Genomic DNA, 24,099 nt, shown 5'->3' with positions numbered 1-24,099 from the left:
TAGTGTATGTGCTTGAATTGGTGATAGGTATGCATGTCCCTAGGCTAGTTTGGATGTGTATGTGTCTGAGCTGGTAGTGTGTGTATGTATGCACCTAACTGATTTGTGTGCTTGTATATGTGTAATTGTGTCACGCCGTCCTGTCTAACAGCATAATATTAAGATCCTGAGAGTTGGCCTGAGCCCACAGGGCAACAACAGCTTAACCCTAGGAAACACAAGTTCCCTAAAGCTCTCCAAAGTGGAGCACATTCATCTCCCTCATTCGATGAGAGTTAATTTGTCACACAATCAGTGACTTTAAAAGTGCTCTGCAGCCATGCATGTATGTCATGGCACAGCTATAGACTACTTTCAGGAGGCCAATCACGTAACAAACCTAAATTTTGTCTGTGCACCCATTGACTTCAGTGGAATTTGGACAGACCCTATCACAGGATACAACCCAGTGTTTGCTTTGAAGAGTGAGAACCAAAAATACATAGAGTTAACAATCTGGCAATGGCCATTTTGTGGGAAGGGTCCCTGTGGGGGGATAGATAAACATTTTTTTCTGTTTTAAAAGGAGGGGAACCGCCGCCTGGAACTGTTCATCAGTTGTTAAGATGTAACTTATGTCTTTGCTATACAATACAAGTGAACTAAGTGACCCAGACTTTGGTCCTGACAAAGTTAAAGTTTGAGGGTTTTGCCATACTTATAGATTCATAGATTCATAGATATTAGGGTCGGAAGGGACCTCAGTAGATCATCGAGTCTGACCCCTTGCATAGGCAGGAAAGAGTGCTGGGTTCAGATGACCCCAGCCAGATGCCTGTCTAACTTCCTCTTGAAGACCCCCAGGGCAAAGGAGAGCACCACCTCTAATGTCCAGTCTAAATCTGCTCTCTGCTAGCTTATGGCCATTATTTCTTGTAACCCCCCAGGGGTGCCTTGGTGAGTAGTGCCTCACCAATTCCCTTGTGCGCCCCCATGATGAATTTATAGGCGACCACAAGGTCGCCTCTCAACCTTCTCTTGGGGAGGCTGAAGAGGTCCAGGTGCCCTAGTCTCTCCTCGTAGGGCTTGGCCTGCAAGCCCTTAACCATATGAGTAGCCCTTCTCTGGACCCTCTTCAGGTTATCCACATCCCTTAAAGTGTGGCGCCCAAAACTGGACGCAGTACTCCAACTGCGGTCTGACCAGTGCCCAATAGAGGGGAAGTATCACCTCCTTGGTTCTGTTTGTCATGTATCTGCTGATGCATGATAAAGTGTGGTTAGTTTTGCTGATGACTTCATCATGCTGACGACTCATGTTCATCTTGGAGTCCACTAGGACTCCAAGATCCCTTTCTGCTTCTGTACTGCCGAGCAGGTCATTTCTTAGATAGTAGGAACGTTTTTCCTGTCTAGGTGTAACACTTTGCGTTTCTTACTTGTATTGCTATGGAATTATACAGATGTAACAGTTATACCACAACTGCCTTTATCAGTCTCCTCTCATTTTATTGAAGGATTAGTCCCATAGATGCAGTCAGTAAATATCATTTACCAAAGGTTATATCAAGATAGGAGAGAACAGTGATGATTTCTGGGGACTAATATCCCCAAGGCAATGTGTGGTAAAGGTTCATTGTCCCATCTCAGTTTGGGCCTTGCTTTTGTTGCTAGCCATGTACAGATGCTAAAGTTTTTCCCTAGAATAAATAACTGATTCCCATAGACATAAACAGAAGCTGTACCCAGAGTGCTTCCTAGAGAGCCAGGGAGGTGTCTATCCATTTTGTGTGGGAGAGGATGAGGCCAGGTGCTTTGAAACCCGCTGGGTGGGGGAATATACCCAAAGTGCAAGCAGGAAGCCACCCAGAATATATGTGAGCATTGGTTGGGAAAATTAGAGTGGAAGGAAAAGCGAGAAAGAGTCCCTTCCTTTAGCTCCTTTGCATTAGAAAAGGGAGAGCAGAAGAGAATGTGAGAAGAAGAGAGAAGAATTGAAGAATCAATAGGAATGGAGAGAGGGGAGATACTGAAAGGAAGAGAAATAGAAGTAAAGAAAGAAAAGATGCCTTGATTTGTTAGGAATATAGTTTTCTATTCATTTTGCTAATGTTCTTGGTGGAAAAGAGGAAGATGGGTTCCTATCCCCTGGAAGCTAAGTCAGGAGGGAAAGCTCAGATCATTTTTCATCTTGAAAGAGAAATTATTTGGTGGTAATTACAGCTTAAAGATTGGGGTACACAAGCAGATTTTCTTTCTAGCCTGAGCAACAAGTTATAGGGCTGTAGTATTAGCAGGCACTGGTCAAGAACAGAGGAGTCTAGCTTTGCAAAACCAAAGAGGTTCAGGAGGACAAGATTACAAGGTAATTACAAGTTTAACACTTCCCCAAAGGAGACTGTAGCATTGCTGAGGTTGACTAGCCCAGTCTTTTAATTCCCTCAATAAACACAGCCTTGCAAATCACTCTGATTGTCTTCAAATTCCCTAGTAATAAAATATTCCATTTTGGCCTTGCCATCCTACAGCTGTTCTGATCCTTTCCTGGAAAGCAGAAAGTGAAAATAAAGTATCACTGTTAAAAATCCCCACTGGTTAGCTGCCTAGTCATTACCAAAACCCTGAGTGTGCTGTAGCCACACAAAACCTTTTCATTCCCTTATGCTTTTTGTTTGTCTGCCTGCTCTGCAGCTGCAGCCAGTAGGCAATGAAAAGTGACAAGACTGCTGTTCCCTGAAGCAAGATTCTTATTGATTCCAGTCTGCTGCCAGAACAGAGCAGACAGGGAATGCAGAGAGCATGTCTCTTTAAAGCTTCTTCTATCAAATGGAAAGAGAAAGAGGCAGGAGCAGATGGTAGGAACATCTCTTTTCATCATGCAATTGCATCCTATGCCACGGGACACTCTTCTCCTCCTCCCACTGGATTGTGAGGCCAATGTGCTATGCTGTCAGGAAGGGAGTTATGTCATCTTACATCTTGCCTAAATCAGACTCTCCATCAAGGCACTGCCACATCAAAGAGGAAAAAACCTAAAGCAAATGGTAGCAGTGCTGTGAACAGCTCAATGGAGAGAAGCAATGGACCAAGTGCTCAGGGGCTAGAGCAGAAGGGTTTTTTGACATATTATCTGTTACATGAAGAGAGAGAGAGAGAGGATGGACTTGCACAGCTCCTCATAGCCAAGTTTTTACACCTAGCTTGAAGCTAAAGAACAAATGGGGCATGAAATCTGACCTATGAGCATCTAACCTTTCATGTCAGGGTTAGGCCTGTTGTTGAGCCTGGGTGTAGAGAAGCTAATATAGTTCCTTCTGTGTGGAGCTGTACTTTTTTTGGAGTCATGGGGTCATAGTAAGAGGATGATGAGCGGAGGCAAACTTCTGTGGAACCATAGGCAAAGTGGGGTTCAGGCATGTGCACCCAAAGGTGTACCTGGCAGAGTTTGTGTGCTGGGCAGCTACAGGCTTTGTACCCAGGAGGATGGAGGCGGGGGGCTCTCAGGTCTCAGGCTCCAGCTGCTCAGAGTGAGGGAAGGAGACAAGGCGAGGAGTTCCAGAGTCCCAGCAGTGATGAGGAAAGGTGTTTGTCCCATGCTCCCACAAAAGGCGGTACTGCATGCCACACTGAGTAAAGAAATAACACCCCTAATTCAATAGCATAGAGTCATAACCTTGTCTTAACCCTTGTCTTCATCCCCTGCTTCTTTCCCCCAAGTATCTACCTGCCAAGACCCAAGAGCCCCTCTGATATCATGCCCAGCTTCTGGCCCCACTCTACACAGCCCACACCTGTCGCTGGATTAACAGCATAGCTTTGTTTATTGTGGCACTCACCAGCCTCAGTTTAAGTGTCCCCACCCCTTAATCAGTGCTGGGCCTTGTGCCCCTCCTCACAACCCCTATTTATGCTACTGGAAATGAGCTTGAGACAGCCTTAGCTGGGCTAAGAGGTGGGCCATTTAGCTCGAAAAGCAGCTCATGTTTGGTCCCAAGTCTGATCCATGCTGCCAATAACCCTTCCAAGGATGCATCACAGGACATCCACTGTCACTACTCTTGTTGTATGTTTGTTATAGGTGAAGAGTCTCCAGGGCTTTCAGGCCACTAGCACAAAATTATCCTTGGTGTTCAGCTGGCTTCCCAGCCTGACAAGTCTTGAGCTGCTCCTTCTCACCTTCCTCAATTATTCTCATGTTGTTTTTCGTGGGTTTAAGGCTATTGTGGTGCCTCGAAAACAATGGGTTAATTCCCTGCAAACAGGAACCCTACAGTCCCCGGCAAATCCACAAGTAAGCCTAAGAAAAGAAGCGTAATTGGCAGCAGGTACCTGATTCTCCTAGAGCAGTATTTCTTGCCCCGTGGGTCATGGCCAAAAGTGGATTGCAAAAATATACAAGTGTTGTGAACAAACTTTAAAAATGGATCAGCAAACTAAAAATGGATTATTTTTTAAGGAGAAAGATGTGGGAAACTGTGGCTTTTCCCATGCAGGCTGGCAGAGTTCCAGCCTGCAAGGGCTGCTTGGGGTCTCCCGTACCCCCCACATACCCAACCCCTTCCCCACACACTGGGGGTCTGGGGGCGGGGGGCAGTGGGGTGGAAGTGAAGAGTGCTGGGTCAGGACTGGCCATCAACCCATGTTTACAAATGGGTCCTGGTACGAAAAAGGTTAAGAACCACTGCCGCAGAGGGCTGCTGAAACAGAGTAAAGCTGCAATAGAAAGAGACTGTTCGGAGGTCAGTGGCTTACATCAGGCAGATGTGCTTCTTATGAGCTTCCATATGCTTTAACTTTCAGGTCAGCAGCACTTGGACTTTAAGCTGCCAAAAGCTCATTCCTACTTCGTTGTTTTGGTTTATATTGATCCCACTGAAAGGAAGCTGTAATTTTCAATAAGGACAAAAAAATAACAGCCAGTATCTAATCTAAATCTCTTACTGAGCAGGTTCATTTCCTTGGGTTACTAGAGGTTACATGACCAGGCCTGGCCTGTCACTGTTATTTAACATAGTGCTGTCATTGAGGCACTGGACTAGGACTTGGGAGATATGGATTTATACTTCATAAACTCTGTGCCTGACTTTTAATAATTTACTTCATCTCTAGGCCTCAATTCCCCATTTGTGCTTTCCCTACCCTATGTCTGCCTTGCCTACTAAAACTAGGCTCTTCAAAACAAAGTGTTTCTCAGCTGTGATCTCAGCTGAGGCCTCTGGAGCTACTACACTTCTAGTGCTAAGAACAATAAAAGTTGGTGGAGCTGGAATGTAGAAGACCAAATCCTTTACCCCTTTGGTACTCTTCTGAGCCCTGAACTGCATCGAAGCTGCGGGGTGGTGCAAATGTTTAATGCTTCTCAGTCTGAAAAGAGGTTGAGATGTGTAAATTGCACAGTATATTTTTCCTGACTTCTCCATCTTATGAAGCAGTAGTGCTTTTCTGAAGGCTTTGTTTATACTTATATAATCCCAAAGATCAAATTATCAGCTCCTTTAAGGCCAGTGGAGTCCAATCTGCCCTTCCCAGGAAGTGACACTGGGCTCATATCTTTAGTGTATTGTTTATATTTGAACTGTTTGAAAAGATCCCAAGTGGAAGTGGATAAATGCACTGGCAGCTTGTTAGGTGGAAAAGGAAACCACTGCTGCCTAAATCTTTTTTCGTTGTGTATATATATTGTAACATTGGTGATACTGTAGTAGCCAGTAATGATACAGTACAGAAAAATAAGCACTTAAAAATCATCCCTAAACTGTTCTCTCTCTAGTTTTGGACTTACCCCCAAACTATAAATAAACAGAGTTCAGTGTACAGTTCAACTACTGGCATCTTCTAGTAACCCTAAATATTTTTATTTTGTTTGTAGCTATAGCACATTGGTGGCATAGATTAAGGGTTATCTGTACCTATCTCCTCTTTCTGCTGTCTCTCTGAGAATGCTCTTTCAGTTGTCAAGCCTTGTGACTTTATCTCCTCTGGAGGAAATCTTATGTTTCTTCCACTCTTATCTGGGCCTTAGGTTATAACACCTTGTAGCTCCATCATGCTTATCCTGATTTGGGCAGTTGAAGTTCTTTTAGGGTTGCCAGCTGTCAGTAAAATATCAGGCTAATAATGGCTGTCAATAAAGTCAATAAAAAAAAACGTTAGCCATCAGTAAAAACATTAAGCAGCCACAGCTTAACTGAAGCTCTGACAGACAGAGTACAGCAGTCTGAGCAGGAGCATAGCACCCTGCAGAAAGTGTTCACTCAACTGTATGTTGCTGTATCCTAGGCTGCCTGTAACACTGCTTGGTTGCAGGTAGGCTTCTGTGAGGGTCAATGCCAGGATGAAGGAAGGAGAGCTATAGCTGGGGGATGGGCTAGGGGGCAGCATGGTACAGAATGCAGAGTTGGGGGCATCAGGGTGTGGTGTGGTGGCACAGCATAAAACCATTGCTGCAGTCAAGCAGGGTTGCCAACCCAAGACAAAAAAATACTGTAAACTTTTTATGGACAACCATACTTTTTTTACTTTTTTACTATGGTTGATATTAACCCCCTAAATTTGAACCCAGTCCTTCTAACTGTGGCCTGGCAGCAGTGCAGAGCCTGACAGAAGAGTTACATTTACATTCTGTAAAACAAATTAATAAAATCATCAGTTGAAAACTTGTAGACTGTTGATAAAAAAAAAAATGTTCTTAGGATGGCAACTCTGGGTTCGTCCCTTTAGGAGCCTAAGACTACTGGTAAAGAGAGTGCCCAAACAGTCTTCTTAAATGTTGATTAATCCTAGCAGTAGGAATATAGCATTATTTGAGATTAAATGGATTTTAAAACAGAGAAGCTTTCCCACATGTCTATCTTATTTAAAGTGCTACCATCCTGTCCTATAGAGAGAGTCCAATTTTACTCATCCAGAGTTCTTTGTTCCTCTAATTCTTGGGGTTTTAGCCCAGCTTATTTGAGTACAGACTGGTGGACCCTGTGGAAAGTTAAGCCAATTTTTTGAAGGATATTTGTATCCCCACTCCTCTGAAATAACCTATATGTGTTCACTGAAAGTTATCTTGATTGAGTCTTGGTTTTGTTGTCCTGGTTGTCTCCCAACCATACACTTGATTTAATCCAGCATATTAATACATAAATATTCCTTATTTGTAAAGCAATATTAATAAATTATTCTAGAACCACTCCATCTCCACCAGGCTGTAAATTTATGCACTTGTTTTGTTACAGTGCAAGGATTGTACATCAGTCACTGCTTTCATTTCTTTTACTTTATTTTGTAAGTTTGAATACTTGGTCCTAATGTTGTAGTGATGGTGCAGGAAATATATAAATATATAAATAAAAGATTTTTGTGGGTGATATCTCTTATTACGCCAGCTGCATGGTTTGGATAGGTTTAACAAACTTTACAAAGCAAAAGGGACTCCAGCCAACAAAGACACTTCTCCAGAGAGATAGATCACACTTTTGAAAGAGTGACACAGATACCATGTGAAGATTTGCTTAAGTACAAAAAGAAAATCCCCATAAATTGCACACCATTAATTATGACATATCACCCTTCCCTAGAAGCTACATGGAAAATACTCAAACAATTGCAACCCATACTAAAAGAAGACCCCATTCTTAAAGAGATCTTTCCAGAACCACCCATGCTAGTGTTTAAGCAAGCACCGAATATCACTAACCTCATCACCAGAAGCAAACTCCCTATGCCCCAAACCACTCCCAATGGATCTGGACCACGCCAGGACAAGAAATGCAAACCTGCCAACACTTCTCCACCACCCCTACAATAATTATACGCCACAACAGAACCATCATCATTCCTGGATCTTACACCTGCACCTCCAGAAATGTTATATATTTCATCCAGTGCACCAAATGCCATGATACGTAGGAGAAACCAAACAACAACTGTGCATCAGAATGAACATACACCATAAATCAATCAAAGACAAGAATACACAAATACCTGTGGGTGCACGCTTCTCCCAGGACAATCACTCCCTCTCCGATCTCTCAGTTCTGATCCTCAAATGGAACCTACAAACCACCTTTCGTAGACGAGCCTACAAACTTCACCTCATAAATCTACTGGATACAAAAAATCATAGACGTTGGATTCATGATACGTTATAGCCTGCCTGACATCTGATTCACTAGGTACCTGTCTGACCTAACCTCTTACATTCATCTCATCCCCCACCTTTTCTCCCCTCCCCTACTTTTCTGCCCTTTGTTTTCCTGATTTCCTACTATTTCCTTTTTCATTGAATGCCTCTTTTTTACCTTGTATTATTACCACTGTAGTGTTTACTTGTGGCCTTTCCCCGCACCACCCTGTTTTATTCCCCCTCCCTTCCCTGCTTTACCTTTTGTTTTTCTAATTTATATATTTTCACTGATATCCTTTCTCTCATTCCTGTTTTCCTGATTTCCAACTATTTTCTTTTTCACAGACAGACTCTTTTTTACCTTGTATTCTATCACTGTAATGTCTCCCTTTGGCCTTTTTATACCCCGCTTTCTTCGCCCTCGCGTTCCTGCTTTACCTTTTGTCTTTCTAATTTCTACCTATTTACATTCTCACTGACATCCTGCCCCACTTTTAGCATCTATCATTCCTTGGAGTCTCAGACCAGCAGAGACTCCCTGTGCCTGAACAAGGGTGACTGTGCCTGAAAGCTTGCCAAGAACTTTTTTCAAACTACTCAGTTGGTCTAATAAAAGATATCACATCTACTTTTCAGATGTTTTTGGGAAACTTTACAGATACATTACCACAAGATTGTCTAGCATTCTGCCTGCATCTCATTTACAAACATTGGTTAGTGATAACGTACTCCAAGACTTTAAATTCATAGGCCACATCCAGATAAGCATGGCCATACAGTATGTAGTGTTGAAAACTTGTCTGTGGTGCCACATACTGCACGTTCAGTTGTTCTCCATGCTGCAAGGGAGCATGGGTCAAAAAAACCCATGGAAAAAAACTGCAGAGCAGCGCATACACAGGCAGCGTGTGCTGCTCAAAAGCAGAGCTGGGCCACCTGGAGCCATGCTCCAGCTGCCAGCCAGGCTCCACATGGCAGAATTGTTACTGCTGCAGCCCTGGGAAGCACCCTGGACCCCGGGTAAAGGTGCACCACTGCTAGTTGTCCCTGGGGAACCAAAGGTCCACACTATGTGTGGACACAGCCATAAAGGTTTTTCCCTTCCTGAAAGTACTAGTGAAGTTTGCTATTTTTGATTAGCAGGTACACTGGAGTTTCCCAGACATGTCCTTGTTTCCAGACAAGTTTTTAAAATGTGACCAAATGTCCAGGTTTTTGCTTTGCCTCTGCTTTTCCCAGACACAAGCAGCTCCGCTGTCCAAGCAAAATCCATGGGTTACTGTGCCGTGTGTGTGGTGCATCGTTAGATCTGATGGATCTAACCAGGGCACCATAGCAACATTGCCGTATGGTGATGTGTAGACGCCCTCATAGAGAACATATATGCAATATTTTCTTTATCAGTCTGTCCTCTACCTATGTGGTGTAGTGTAGTACATCCTGGTCCTAAGCTCTGCTACCTTTGAAGGCTTTCTCCATGGAATATGGGGTAACTGGCTTGTCATCTTCTTAAAGAATGGGCACAAGACTACAAAAAGGAAGGCAGGCAATGACCAGCCTCACAAAGAAGAAAAGACATTGAGCAAGCAACTGCAAAAGGAGAACTAGGTTGGAACAAAATGGAGGGGAATCTGAACCTGAGTCAGTGAAGCAAGAGAAGTGGATGATGGTAGTTATGAATGCTACCAAAATTCAGGGGGAGAGGAATTATTTTCTACCTCTGCCTAGGAAGGTCAGGATCTGCAGCTCACAGTTTTGTGCCTCCTTTAACTAGAGATGTGAAATACTTAAAGTGCTTTGTAGACAGGAAAAGTCTATACAAGAAACGATTTCCCTAAAAGAGGGTGTGTCTCTCACTTTCCCAGAAGATGAGGCTGGACCTGTCCTCTCTTAATTCAACACAGTCATTCCCAGTATCTGTTAAAGAATGTGTCTACCTGAGCAGTTCTTCTTAAACCATAGCAAACAAAGATGGTGTGACCAGATTAGCTGTGAACATTTGTTATGCTCACACCTATGCCAGGTGGTAAGAACCTTTGAAAATGCCTAAGCCCTGAAGCGGCATACTAGATTCAGGGCCTTCAGGCAAACCACTTCTGACAATATTTAAAAGAAAAACACTGAATTGAAAAGGGGGCTGCACAAGTTTGCCTTCTTCCATCTCCAGTTTCTCTTGCGTTTGATTGTTGTGGTGACAAAAACAGGAAATTAGGGGTAGTGACTTAGCACATTACTGTTCATGATCTTCTGCTGCTTAAAAATAGTTATGCAGGAAAGTGATAAGGTTGCCCGTTAACCACAGACGTGGTGAAAAATCAATGACTTTGTCAATCACCCATTCATTTGGTAAAATATGGGAGCAGTTAAAATGCCCCTTTGTTTAGTGATAACTGATACAACAGGTGCCACAGTCCAAGACACTGAAAGAACCAAGCAAAAGCAAAGGCCCAACCCAAGGACTTTCCCTGGAGACCAGTTGTAAATGCAAGGACAGTGAGATTGTAGCTGCATGCATGTATGGCATGAACCAGAATGCAGAGAGGAAGCAAGCAGGCCATGAAAGCAGCAGTGTGAAAACAGCTGTGTGAGGAAGCCGAGAGGGAGAGTTCCTTTAGAGCAAGGAACTTGCTGACAAGGCAGACGTGGGTTGCAGAACAAGGGAACCTCTCCTACTGTTTGTCTGAATGATGTTCATAGAAATAAGATTCTGTATACATAATTTGTAAATAGCATCTAAACAATTACTGAATCCATCCCATTTCTCCTTAACAGAAACAACCCAGACAGGCCCCGGATATTAGCCAGGAAGCAGCAGTATTAACCCAACAGTTTTTTGCAGTGTTCATGCCCCGTCTCTGTATCTGTTTTCCTAATTATTTATTCTCTGCAGCTTTCCAAACTGAGGTATCACTTACTTGGCTGCCTTTATTAGTGCAGGCATCTTTCAAAACCCAGCCTAAAATCTGCTGAGAAGTCAGGAACAAGGAAATTATAAGGGTTTTGGTTTCCTTACCAGGTGTAAAATAACAATTGAGGTACATCCTCTTCAGTCCAGTATAGAAGGAAGGAAGGAACCTTTCTGCATGTTTAAGAGACTCAAAAGGAATAAAAAGTGTGTTTGTACTATAACTGGGTTTATTACCACTGAGATTTTTTGTGGAGTGTATTGTTAGAGCACAGGTGTTAAGCTAGTGCATTTTGGTTTTGTTTTTCATATCAGACTTACATGGGTTCATTGTATCATGTAACTAAAAAGACAATGAATGCCTCCCCCCGCCCTGCTAAAGCATTTCCAGTGTTTGCACAGAAATGTAGGCTGCAAAACAGTTTGACTTGTACAACACACTCTTTCACTGCTCTTGTGCCCCACACTCTTTCCAGCAGAACTCATCAGCTATGAATGCTGCATGAGAGGAGTGGAGAGTCTAGTCCTTTGTGGTAGAACGAATACTTTCCAATGAAGTATTTGGCACCTAGATGGTATACTTATGAGTATACTAGATATGGATGCCTGTGTACGTCTGCTCTTTGCTTTCTCCTAAACTTTTTAATTACCTGTAATAATACTTAAGTAACCCTGTAATATTACCTTCCCCCTACTAAGCATAAGGAATAAAGTAAATAGTGACTTTTATGCAAGGCAGTCTGGTGGGGGCAACATTCTCAGCAGCCATGCCACAAATTAGCCCTGCACCTTCCCCAAGGGCCACTCTGATCCCCTTCCCCTGCCTGATCTGCTGCTCTGCTTTCTGCTTCCAGACCTCTGTTGCCTGTTTGATTTGTTGCTTTGTTTTCTCCATCCTGCCCTATTTGCCACTGTGCTGCCTGCCCTCCCCAATCTGCTGCATGCCCCACACAGAGACTGCCCATGCCACTTATGGCACCCATGCTACAGGTTGGCTACCCCTAATATAAGGCATAGCTGGCTACTCACTGAAGCAAATGACTTCTATGCTCCTTCAGCAGTCATTCCACTGAATGAACCTGTTAGGTTCAACAGCACAGCACATGGCTTCTACCAAGACATTTCTAGAGCCTTCAAAATTTTCTTATAACTGATAATGAGAAAGACCAGGAATAAAGGTCCAACATTGTGTCTGGTCATACAGATTTTCTCATGACCAGACCAATCTTCCCTATCACCCAATTGAGGGCCAGGTCCCCATTCGATGAAAATCAGCTTATCTTTATGAAAGCTATGCACATGAATGCTTAAAGGAAGCTGTTATGCAGAGTCTTATTTAGTATCACATTAAAAATCCATGTCCTTTCTCCCCCAGCTCAGTACCCTGATAGCTTCCCCCAGTTTCTTGCTGTCCCCTAGTTTCTTGTTGCTATCACTGCTTCTTGAGAGAATCAAACAAGGGGTTAAGAAAGCAGAAAACAAGAGGTGCTGTCAAAAAAGGCTGATTTTCTGTTGCATCTGCCTGACTGTTCTTTTAAGTGGGGTAGCAGGCAGGCAGGAAAGGAGTGGGGATTTGAGAAAGAAAAAGGAAAGGGAAAAAAGACATAACTGAATAAAAACAAGAATGCAAATCACCCAATAAGCAATTAAAGGAAATCAAAGCAAAGCCCCAACTGATTTTTCTGATTGAAATAAACTTCTCTTCTGGAAAATCATCCATAACAAAGCCGTTATTCAAACTTCTGAACTGATGTGCTTAGCACCTTCCCAAATTACAACAAAACAGATGTTCTTGTCCTTGATCAGAGTGAGTAAACACCCACTACCTTTCTTGGCTTTTGTCAGATACACATTCTTTTTTCCCCAATCTCCTGTGTTCAAAGTTCCTTTTTTTATGCCATAAAAGCATATGAAGGTTCTTATCACTTTAATTCTTATTGCATATTTACATACATATCTTTTTTTATCTTTCCCAAAATGTACATCTGTGTATATACAATTGGAGCTGGAAACATGGGTGTTAAAGTGACATCAAAATAGACTGAACTAAACTGTGCATGTTTAAGGACACAATTCCTAACTTCTGGACCTAAAGCCAAGAGCATTTGCAGGGTAGTAAGGTCCACCTTTTACCTGGTCTCCCTATGTTCTAAGCAGCCAGACTGGACACAGCTTTTGAAAGCTGGCTCTGCTGCTGTGTTTAAGATGGTTATAAATACCTTTGCAACTTTGAACTCAATGAGATGCTGCATTCAGATGAATAGTAAACCTTTTAATTATTTCTTATGTCTTCCACAGACTGGAAAAAGAAATAGAGAAGCTAGAAAGTGAAGAATCCCAGATATCTGCCAAAGAACAAATCATCTTGGAGAAACTAAAAGAGACTGAAAAATCGTTTGAGGACTTACAAAAGGTATGTAGTGTAAGAGAGAGCCTGAGGCCAAGGCAGATGTCTTAATACTGACTGAAAGCAACTGATACAGTATAACATGCCTATCAGGGGTGTGTGAAATAGGATGTATTCAATTCAGCTTCAGCCCGAATCAGGGACAGTGATTCGATTTGTTGATTCGGATTGCTGTCTCCCATTCAATTCAGTGAAATCTGAACCTGAAGATGCAGTGCTGATTCAGAGAATCAGCGATTCAGCTATAGACACAGCTTTAAACGTTTTTTCTACATACCTCGAGGTACCAGGCAGCTTTGAATGCTGCAATACTGGGGTGTATGGAGCATCCCACAGGAGCGTGGTGGGGGGCTCCCGCGTGTTCAGCAGCGAACCCGGAAGTACTTCTGGTCCACTTCTGGGTCTGCTGCCAAGCACGCTGGGGGCCCCCCAACTCCCACCTGGCTCAGCGATCAGCCATGGGGGAACCCCGGGTGCCCCCCAGACCCAGGAGGCACCAGTCATGAGCCAGAGGTGTGCGGGGGGCCCCCTGCATGCTCCCTAGCGGACCTGGAAGTGGACTGGAAGTGCTTCTGGTCCACTTCCTGGTCTGCTGCTAAGTGTGCTGGCCCCCCCATGCTCCTGTGGGATGCTACATCTGCCCCAGCATCTCAGCATTCACAAGCCACCTGGTACCTTGAGGTATGTAGAAAAAACATTTAAATCTGTATCTATGGCCAAATCATCAAGGTTCCGATTCAATTCGGAGAGATTAAAGGGTCTCCTGATTTGATGAGATTCAGCCACCAAATTGGGCTGAATTTTCACTGAATTGAATCAGGGACCAAAGCTTCACACAGCCCTAATGCCTATGCAGAGGTGGAGGATAGCAATGGAGTGCACAACCATTACTAAGCTGAGCAAGACCAGAAAAAATGGTGATTAACCTTTGTAGTAGAAAGGCTTCTCTCCATTTCACAGGGTGAGAAAGGATAGGAGTCCTGCAGCTACCATGAAGGACACAAAGGAGACTAACAGGCTAGTTGGAGAGCAGTGTCTCTCTTATTCACTTCTACAGCTTCTATGTAGAGAATCTCTCCTGTTAGTAGCTGTCCTAGTCTGTATATTCAGCAGGCTCCCACTCTAATTGAGCCTGAGGTCCAAATCACATACCTCATTCCTAAACATTTGCTTTCCACTTTAATCAGTAGGTGCTGTCATCTAAGTAATGGCAAGTAGTATTGAACCCACATAAAGTAGGTTCATTTGGCAATTACAAAATTAACCAACAAGCTGAGTAGGCTGCTAATCATCCTAGTCTTTCACCCTCTGGGTTGTGAACAGCTGAGCAGAGGTTGAGCCAAGGGTGAGACACAAGTCTGAATGAGATGCAAACAGCAGAGGCAGGCTGTTCCTGTTGATTTAGCAGGCACATTCATATCAGTCTGAGCATTGCCTTTATACTGAAGTCAGTAGGATTAAACAAATGGCTTCCCACCTTACCCATGGGCATCTTGACTGGCTTACACTATACTTCTCTATTGTAACCACCTTTATAGCTAAGTAGCCATTTCCTTTTCCAAGGAGTTTTGCACACAGCAAACACAGATAAAGAATCTAGAATAACACTTTGGTACTTTACATCACACAAACACTTAACCAATCCCCATCTTTTTGTCTTTACAGAGGTTCTCACAGCAGGATGGTGGTAAGTGTTTATACCATGATTAATAATTATAGTTTTAATGGGCAATTTGTAATAAAATACTGCTGCTACTTGTTATAGGATGAGGATTATTGCTTGTATTTAGGCCAGGGCTGTCCAACTTTAGAGTGGCTGTAGTGATCATGGGCCTTGGGCCACATACCACACAGGCTGCACACTGTATGGGTTACCAGGACCCCTGCCATACAAACAGAACAAGCCCTCCTGCTGACACCATGCCAGTGAGCCCCCCTCAACCCCACTCCTGGTACTGCCTCACAAGCAGCATGCCCCCTCCCTGCCACGTGGGCAGTGGGTATGGCCGGCAGGCAGGCACCATGCGGCCTGGATGCTGCCCACAGGCCACCAGCTGGAAAGCCCTGATTTAGGCTGGCTGTGATTTTTTGATTGAAGCCATTAAGACTTTTGCTTTGCAGTTATTATATCACATGGAGAAATTGCTCTACTGTTCATTACGCTTTACAATGTTTTTGTGTCAAACACATGTGGGGTTAAGTTCTACTGCGTTACATCTCAATAAACCACAGAAACGCTTTTAACTTGAAATCTGACTATGCTTATGTCCAGCATTTTCAGAATGTTTTTCTTAGAAAGCTTTATTTTTGGGAGCAAGGCTGCTGTAGAACTTGAACATGTTTCCTAGTGATAAATATGAAAACTCTCTGCAGTCCCCATTTTAGGATTTTGAAATGTCTGCAGAAAGGACTCCATGATGAAGTGTAACCCCATCAGATGGAATGATACTAGATCTTTTGATTGGGTTGGTTAATGCAGACATAAGTGTTAGAAGGCTTTTTCTTTGCCCTCAGTTCTGAACCCAGTGCATACTTTGTCCACTACACATTTCCTCTACATAAATATGCTTTATTTAGTTGCTTCTATATCACTCTAGAGTTTTTTCCCCCATGTACCTCCTTCAACAGCCTTTCCCATATCATTGACAAGAAATAACATTCTCTGAGGCACAAAGATGCTTCTTCTGACAGACCATGAACCAGACAGATAATTTGATCACATAAATCTTAAGACAAGAGGTACCATAGCATAACATAGAACTGAGGTACTGCCTTTCTGTTAAGTCAATCTTACTGCCATTAGCCTAAAGAAAGCTACAAGGCTAATGGCATTCCATATTACAGAAAAGTGGCCTGGAAGGATACCTCAGGAGGTCATTTAATCCAGCCCTCTGCTCAAGGCAGGACCATCCCTATCTCAGCCATTTTATAGAATTGTTTATCTAACCTACTAGTCCTCGTGAAACAGCATGAGCAACCTGCCTCCAGAACTGCCAGGCACAGTACCCAAAACCCAAAGTTGCCACAGGTAAAGCAAGGGAGCAACAACACTGTCAATGTCATGCCACTGTAAAGACAAGAAATAGTCACAAACTTTTACTTTCCACAAAAGACATTTTAAGTTTTCAGGAAACCTTCCTTCCCAGCTTGTGCCAAGAGCTAGAGAGAAAAAATCCTGGAAAGAAAAGGCTGCAAAAAAATCCATTGTGGGAAAACTAAAATGTAATTTTTCTTCATGCTCCCAGGGCTGCCCACCTATCAGCAAACTGCTGGCCCAGGTAGCTAGGCAGCTTGGAGAACCTCTTGGCCAGGGAGTTGTGTCTCTGGGGGAACTGGGGAGCCAGCTGCCTGGGGAGTCACCTGCTGCACAGTCTAAAGCTCCAGCAGGTCATCACAACGCCTGCTTTCCATCAAGAGTTTTATTAAAGGTGACATGTTCCCATGGAACATTTTCACATTCACAAATTGGCTTTTTCCAATGGAAAAACATTCTATTGGAGAATGTTCCCCTGGTTTTGAATGCATATAATATCCATTAAAGCCAGGAAGGGCTTAAACAGCCAAAAGAGCCATCATGCAACATTTTCCACCTTGACTTCAATACTATATGCTGCCCAAATGCTGCAAATTCTCTTTGCATACTATAAAAGCAATTCTCTTTCAGTTGTCTGTATTCACACAGTGTTCATAAACAGTTGAATAAAATGAGGACTGTTTTTCATTTAGATTAATAACCTGTTTTGATTAAATTTAAATTACTTCACCAGTGAATTATATTCTCCATGTGAAAACTCCCATATAGTTAGAAAGCACTGCTTTGACGGATGTGTACAGTAATAATTAGTTTATGGATTCAATAACCCCAATGCACCTGATGAGCCTGAATACTGAACTTTGCATTTAGGTCAGCAAGTAAGAATAAAAGCTGTTTAAATTCATGTGTTGCCAGACAGCACTTTAAGAGGTAAATGCACTTTAAGAGGAAGCCCACACATGTTGTGTTTGACAGCATTTATCTACAATAACTTGCACTCCAGACACTGGTACTTGATGCACATCAAACTGGTAGGACATAAAATACCAAAGTTAAGACTATGGGCCCTCCATTGGTTGTCCCAGGTTTTCATCTATAAATATAGATGAAGGATATGTGGAATGGTCCAAATATAGGACAGTACAGAGAGTTTTATGAGTAGGGACCTACCAAATTCATGATTTTGTAGATTCTGTGAAAACTGGCATTGCTGATGAAATCCAGGCAATGCTTGCAAAATGCATGGAAAAAAACCTACAGAAAAGAAAATTCTGGCTCCTCAGAAGGAGCCAGCAGTCGTCATCATGCTGCAGCAGCGAAGCGGGACAGGAAAGAGGAGAGGAAGGGCTGCCCACTTGAACAGCTGTGGGCAAGATAGCTGCCACCACTGCCTCTCACCACTGATTGGCTGCAAGGATCACATGTCATGTGGCCCCACCCCTCTCCACCAATTGGCAGTGAGGGGCAGGGCTGCATGATGGACAGTCCTTGCAGCCAATCAGCGGTGAGGGATGGAGCCATTGGGGCTCTTTGGCCAATCAAGAAATGTGTGTGGAGGGGGGGGGTGCCATGCTTCACCCACAAAATGATTACACCGACCCACATTCTGCTTGCAAAATCTGAGTGCAAATTAAGTAGATCCCTATTGATGGGTACTGGAGCTTTTGTGGAGGGTTACAGTGTAACATATGGGACCTTGACATCCACTGAATCAATTAAAAGACTCCCATTGACATCCGTGGTTAACATGAAACCCATATTGCTGTGCTGTGCCCCAACCCCCTATTAACAAATGACTCCACTTTTTGATGATACCTGCATTAGAAACTGAGTTCAAGATCAGGTCCCAAGTAAATAAATCATTTCTAATTAGAAAAGGGAAAATTATTTAAAATATATCAAGAATCCACTCTGACCCTAAATGAGGGCACTCCAGCTGAACGGTTTGGGTAACCATGTCTTCTAACAAGTTTGACTGTAATACAAAGGCAATATTACCACAATGATGAACTTTTCTGGCAGGGTATTTTTTTTTAACTTTTGCTTCAAATTCAAGCTATGGTAATGATAGCCAACATATTATGAAAAGTTTTTCCTGAATTAAGGACTGCTTTGAGTTTTGACTTAACTAAATTAAGTCACTCATTTCCTTGCTACATAAGGTATGTGACCAGGCTGGTGTCTTTTATTAGTAATTTTTTATTATTATTCATTGAGTATCAACACTGGATAAATTCCCTACCTCATCACAATTTGTTTAGTCAAACAAATTATTAGGCTCAGCCAATGGGTCACCAGGTGACATTCCATGCCCTAGGTTATACAGGAATCCAGACTGCATGGTAGAATAGTCCCTTCTGGCTTTTAAGTCTAAGAATTGCTTTGTGCTTTACAAAGACCATACCAGTTGGTGTGTGCCTGTAAGTACTGGATGTTGACCTTGCAATTCAAATTCCAAATATCAAGTGCAGAATTTTCTTTTTACATAGGCCCAGAAAGCAACATTAGAAGGTTCATCTGAAGCATCTAGAATTGACCTGTCTGAGAGGAAGTGCAATTGAAAAGAGCTTCATCACAGCAAATAGTTTGTCCCTAGAGTAGATACTGTTGTAATTGGGACTCGGTCTTTACAAGGTAGAAGATTCCCTTGTAGTTAGGCACCTAAGGCATTTATACACATACTTTTCTGTCCCACAACGCAATGGAGATACGCCATTTTGGAGCAGACTCAATGAATCAAGTCTGCTCTACAAGTGAACTGAGGCGAACTGTGCTTCACCATGTGCAGTTGTACAAATAGCAAAATGCACATCAGCACACAGAAAATGGCGGCAGTGTGCTTTTGAACTAAAGCACCTCCTACGGATTTTAGTTCAAAAGCATGGTGCCACCATTTCTCAGCACTGACAGACATTTTGCCACTTATACAACTGCAAGTGTTACAGCGCCAGGCGCTTTTCAAAGTGCCCAGTGCAGCGGCACTTACACGTGTAAAAATACCCTTAAACTGCTTAGGCGCTTTTGTAAATCCCATGCCTGTCTGCACCTAAATCTGGATCTATGGGGGTCTCATAAATATGAATGGACCCCAGCCAGAAAATGATGACTATGGTATTTCCCAGTGTTTTCATAATCCCCCTGAATGGGGCTCAGAAAAGGACTTTCCCTCCATACCTATATTTTGAGGCACATTCTCTTTACAGAAGAAAGGAGACAGGTGAAGCTTGTGATTTCTGAGAGATTGAGGAACTTCCACATAAATTGCAAAATAAAACTAGGGGTTTAAAAAAAACCCATAATAATAATGTATAATCAGAGCAAAAATGTAACTATTTAGATGTGTGCCTATCATCAACATGATCATGTTGCTAGTATACTACACCCCTGTTCTTCATCCTTCATCTGTTAATTGTCATGCATTATAAACTCTTGGCCTTGTCTAGACGGGCACAGCCATGTGGTATGTGGCACAGCAGACATGTCTGTGATGTGCCACCTACCACACATTTAGCTGTTCTTCACGCTGCAAGGGAGCAATGCCAGGGTGGGGATTACCCCTGGATATCTAGGGATTAAAAAAAACCTGCAGAAAAAAAAACACACAAGAGTAGCACATGCGGGGGCACCACATACCACTCAAAACCAGAGCCTGGCCAGCCAGGCTCTGAGCGGCAGGATCGCCACTGCTGCAGCCCCAGGAGACCCCCAGGACCCCAGGTAAGGCTACTGGGGCCAACCTGATGCTGGCCCCAGTCTCCCCTACTGCATCCGGGGTAACCTGCTGTGTGCCAGAGGGCACGTGGCACAGACATTTCTCGGCGACAACTAGCGGCAACACAAGGTGTCCCGCTGCTAGTTGTCCCCGGGGAACCAAATATCCACGCTTATGTGGACATGGCCTTTGAGGCCAGAGACCAAACCTTCCCTTATCCAGTCTTTTGAATGAACCATCATTTCACTTGTATTCTGTGCTTTAAGGGAAGTCCCAGTTTGCAAGCCCACCACACTGATGGTGACAGTATACCATAGGGAAACGTGATTTGACTACAAATTTGTGTTTGCAAAACAATTATTTTTCTTTTTGTCTAGAGGCAAATTAGTGGGCATAAACTATAGCTGATGTTAACAGGTAGAAACAGGTCTGTAGCTAATTGGGAGTGGTCTGGTAACAGGGTTTTTTCATCATCTTTCAGAGGAACATAGAAATAGTTCTGTTACAGCAGATGAATCATCTCTTTGACAGTCATCATTATATCTTTCAAAGGCAAGTTCAAGGATTTTTGCAATGGACAAATAAAGAATAACCTAATTCAGAGATCAAAATGCAACATCTAATCACTCATAGGAAAGTAGGGCTGAAAGGAACTGCATATGGTCATGTAGTCCAGGCTGCTGCTTAAGGCAAGATCATGCCAGACAAGTTTCTGACTAACCTGCTTTTGAAAGTTTCCCAGAATGGAGATTCCACAACTTCTCTAGACAGATTCCAGTGTCTAACCACTCTCATAATCAGAAAGTTCCTCCTAATCTCCATCCTAAATTTCTCCTGCTGCAGGTTGAGGCTTTTGCTCCTAGTCCTGTCCCTTACAGCCACAGAGAAAAGCCCATCGCCATCTCTGTAATAATCCTACAGGTATTTGAAGGCTGTTATCAAATGCCTCACATTCTTCTCTTCTCCAGGCTAAATAACCCTAGCTCTTTCAGCCTTTCCTCATAAGTCTTATCTCCTGAGTCCCTGATCATTTTTACTGGCCTGCACCAGACTTTTTGCAAAATGTCCACATCCTTCTTGAAGTCTGGGGCCCAAAACTGGACATGGGACTTCAGGTAAGGCCTCACCAGTGCTGAATAGAGCAGAAGATTCACTTCCCTTGATCTGCAAGTGACACTCCTGTTAATACATCCTAGGGTGATGTTGGTTTGTTTTGCAACAAGAGCTCACTTGGCTCATATTCAACCTATGGTCCACCATAACCCCTAGATCCTTCTCTGTAGTACTGCAACCTAGCCAGTCATTCCCCAGCCTGTATTTCAGCCTGCAATTATTCTGTCCCAAATTCAGGACTTTGCACTTGTCCTTGTTGAGTATTATCTCATTGATTGCAGACCATTTTTGCAGTCTATCCAGCTCATTCTGGACCCTAGCCCTGCTCTCTGGAATGGGCATAATTTCACCCAACTCGGTGTCATCCACAGATTTCCATAGTGTGTATCTGATCACATAATCCACATTATTAATGGAGATGTTGAATAATACCAGACCTAGTACAGACTCCTGATAAACCCCACTGGATACTTCCTTCCAGGTAGACATTAAGCCATAGAGAACTACACATTGAATGCAATGATCCAATCAGTTAGGTCTTACAGAACTTTTGCTTAGTCTATTTCCTTAGCTTGTAAATAAGAATGCCACGGTACACAGTGTCAAACGCTTTGCTAAAGTCAAGGCATATCATGTCCACTAGTTTCCCCTCATCCACAGAGCCTGCCATTTTATCATAGAAGGAAATCCTATTGGTCTGGCATAGATTCATAGATGCTAGGATCGGAAGGGACCTCAACAGATCATTGAGTCCAACCCCCTGCCTAGGCAGGAAATAGTGCTGGGGTAAGATGACCCCAGCCAGACGCCTATCCAGCCTTCTCTTAAAGACCCCCAGGGTAAGGGAGAGCACCACCGCCTTTGGAAGCCCGTTCCAAATTTTGGCCACCCTTACCATGAAGAGCTCCCACAAATATGATTCTTCATAATGCATGACTTGCTTTTGATGAATCCATGCCGACTGTTTCTGATCACCTTGCTTTCCTCTAGGTGCTTGACAGTGGATTCCTTGCAGACTTGTTCCATGATCTTTCCAGGTATAGATGTCAGACTGACTGGTCTGTATTTCCTTGGGTCCTCCTTCTTCCTCCTCTTAAAGATAGGCACTTTGCTCTTTTCCATGTATCTGTGACCTCATCCAACTTCCATGAGTTCTCAAAAAGGATAGTCAATGGCTCCAAAATTACCTCAGCCAATTCTTTCAGTACCATCAGGTATATTCCATCTGGCCCTGTCAACCTAAAAGCATCTAACTTTTCTATAAATAATCCCTAACCTGTTCTGCCATTACTCTAGGCTGTTTGTCTCCTTCCCTATCTCTGCTGTCACTGCATTCATCATCGTGTAGCTGTGGCTGATTGTGAAAATGGAAGTAAATAAGGCATTAAATACTTCAGCTGTCTCTGCATCATCTGTATCCAGGGGCGACACATAGGGTGTACGTGCGGATGTACGTGCACCCCCTGAAAATAGGGCCTGATTGCTGGTAGGTGATTGCTGACTCATGGTGGGCACTTACTGCCACCCCCCCTGCCACTGACAATGTCGGTGGCATCTGCGGGAGCTCCCCTGCTCACTGCTGCTGGGTTCCCGCTGCCAGCGCAGCCGTACCCCCCCCCAGCCGCTGGGGGCACGCACTGTTCATATTTGTATCCAGATTGCCTTCCACCTTGTGTAAGGGATTGGAGCAAGACCAAGGCCCCAGAGGTGGCTTTGAAGCTCCCTGTAGCTAGAAGCATCCTGCCCCACTCCACCTCCTTGTGGTACCCTCCTATTCTACCTTACCTGCCATGCTTGATGTAACTAATATTACTTAGGGAAGCTTTCCCAGGGCCCCAAAGTGAGCCTCAGTCACTCTGCTATCTATTATCTTGTGCGCCCACCTGGCACCCATCTCACTCCTCTGACTCTGAGTCATGGCTCCTTGGCCACGACTTAGAGCACAAGCTGCCTTAGGGATGATAACTGTGGCTCCATCCTCCCCTGAAGCCATGCCCATGCCTCATAGATGTTACCCTTGATTCAACTACCAGCCTGTAGAGGCTTCAACCTTCTTGGCCTTAGCTTCTGGTTACTCTTGCTGCAGGCTTCTAGCCCAGACCCACTGGCTCTGGCCTGGCTTCTGAGCCTCAGCCCCCTCCTTTCTTGAGCCTCATTCTCTCAGGATGCAGGCTCTGGCTCTCTTGGCTTTGGCCTGTACCTTGCCTCTTGCTCTTGGGGCACAGGCTCTGACCCTCATGGCTCTAGCCTGTGCCACTTCTTGCTCTTGCTCTCATAGAATCATAGAATCAATGGGTCGAAAGGGACCTAGACAGATGATCTAGTCCGACCCCCTGCCATGGGCAGGAAGGAGCACTGGGGGTGGCAGGGGTCATAAGACCCCAGCCAGGTGCCTATCCAGTCTCCTCTTGAAGATCTCCAGGGAAGGTGAGAGCACCACCTCTCCGGGAAGCCTCTCCCTCACCCTTTCATAGTTTCATAGTTAGTAGGGTCAGAAGGGACCTGAGCAGATCATCAAGTCCAACCCCCTGCCATGGCAGGAAAGAGTACTGGGGTCAAACAACCCCAGCAAGGTGATTGTCTAGCCTTGTCTTAAAGACCCCTAGGGTAGGAGCCAGCACCACTTTGACTGGAAGTTGGTTCCAGATCCTAGCCGCCCTGACCGTGAAGTAGAGCCTCCTGATGTCTAGTCTGAATCTACCCTCTGCCAGCTTGTGACCGTTATTTCTAGTCACTCCTGGTAGTGCTCGGGGGAACAGGGACTCCCCCAGTGCCTGCTGGTCCCCTTTGACTAGTTTGTAACAGGCCACTAGATCCCCCCTCAGCCTTCTCTT

General features: G+C 43.9%; 1 protein-coding gene across 2 annotated transcripts in view; it reads left to right on the top strand.

Annotated features, from left to right (window-relative positions):
* The window catches only part of LOC109297363 (A-kinase anchor protein 2-like), a 557,784-nt gene that overhangs the window by 229,717 nt on the left and 303,968 nt on the right, over positions 1-24,099 (top strand). For both annotated transcript variants that reach the window (XM_019517063.1, XM_019517064.1), the window contains exons 4-5: positions 13,298-13,412; positions 15,072-15,093. In XM_019517063.1, the coding sequence (XP_019372608.1) occupies positions 13,298-13,412; positions 15,072-15,093 (137 nt within the window). The remainder of the gene's footprint in view (positions 1-13,297; positions 13,413-15,071; positions 15,094-24,099) is intronic.

This window comes from Gavialis gangeticus, unplaced genomic scaffold (assembly GCF_001723915.1).
Source record: "Gavialis gangeticus isolate Ggan-Ray unplaced genomic scaffold, GavGan_comp1, whole genome shotgun sequence".
Lineage (NCBI taxonomy): Eukaryota > Metazoa > Chordata > Crocodylia > Gavialidae > Gavialis > Gavialis gangeticus.
This window is presented reverse-complemented; position numbering and strand designations above follow the sequence as displayed.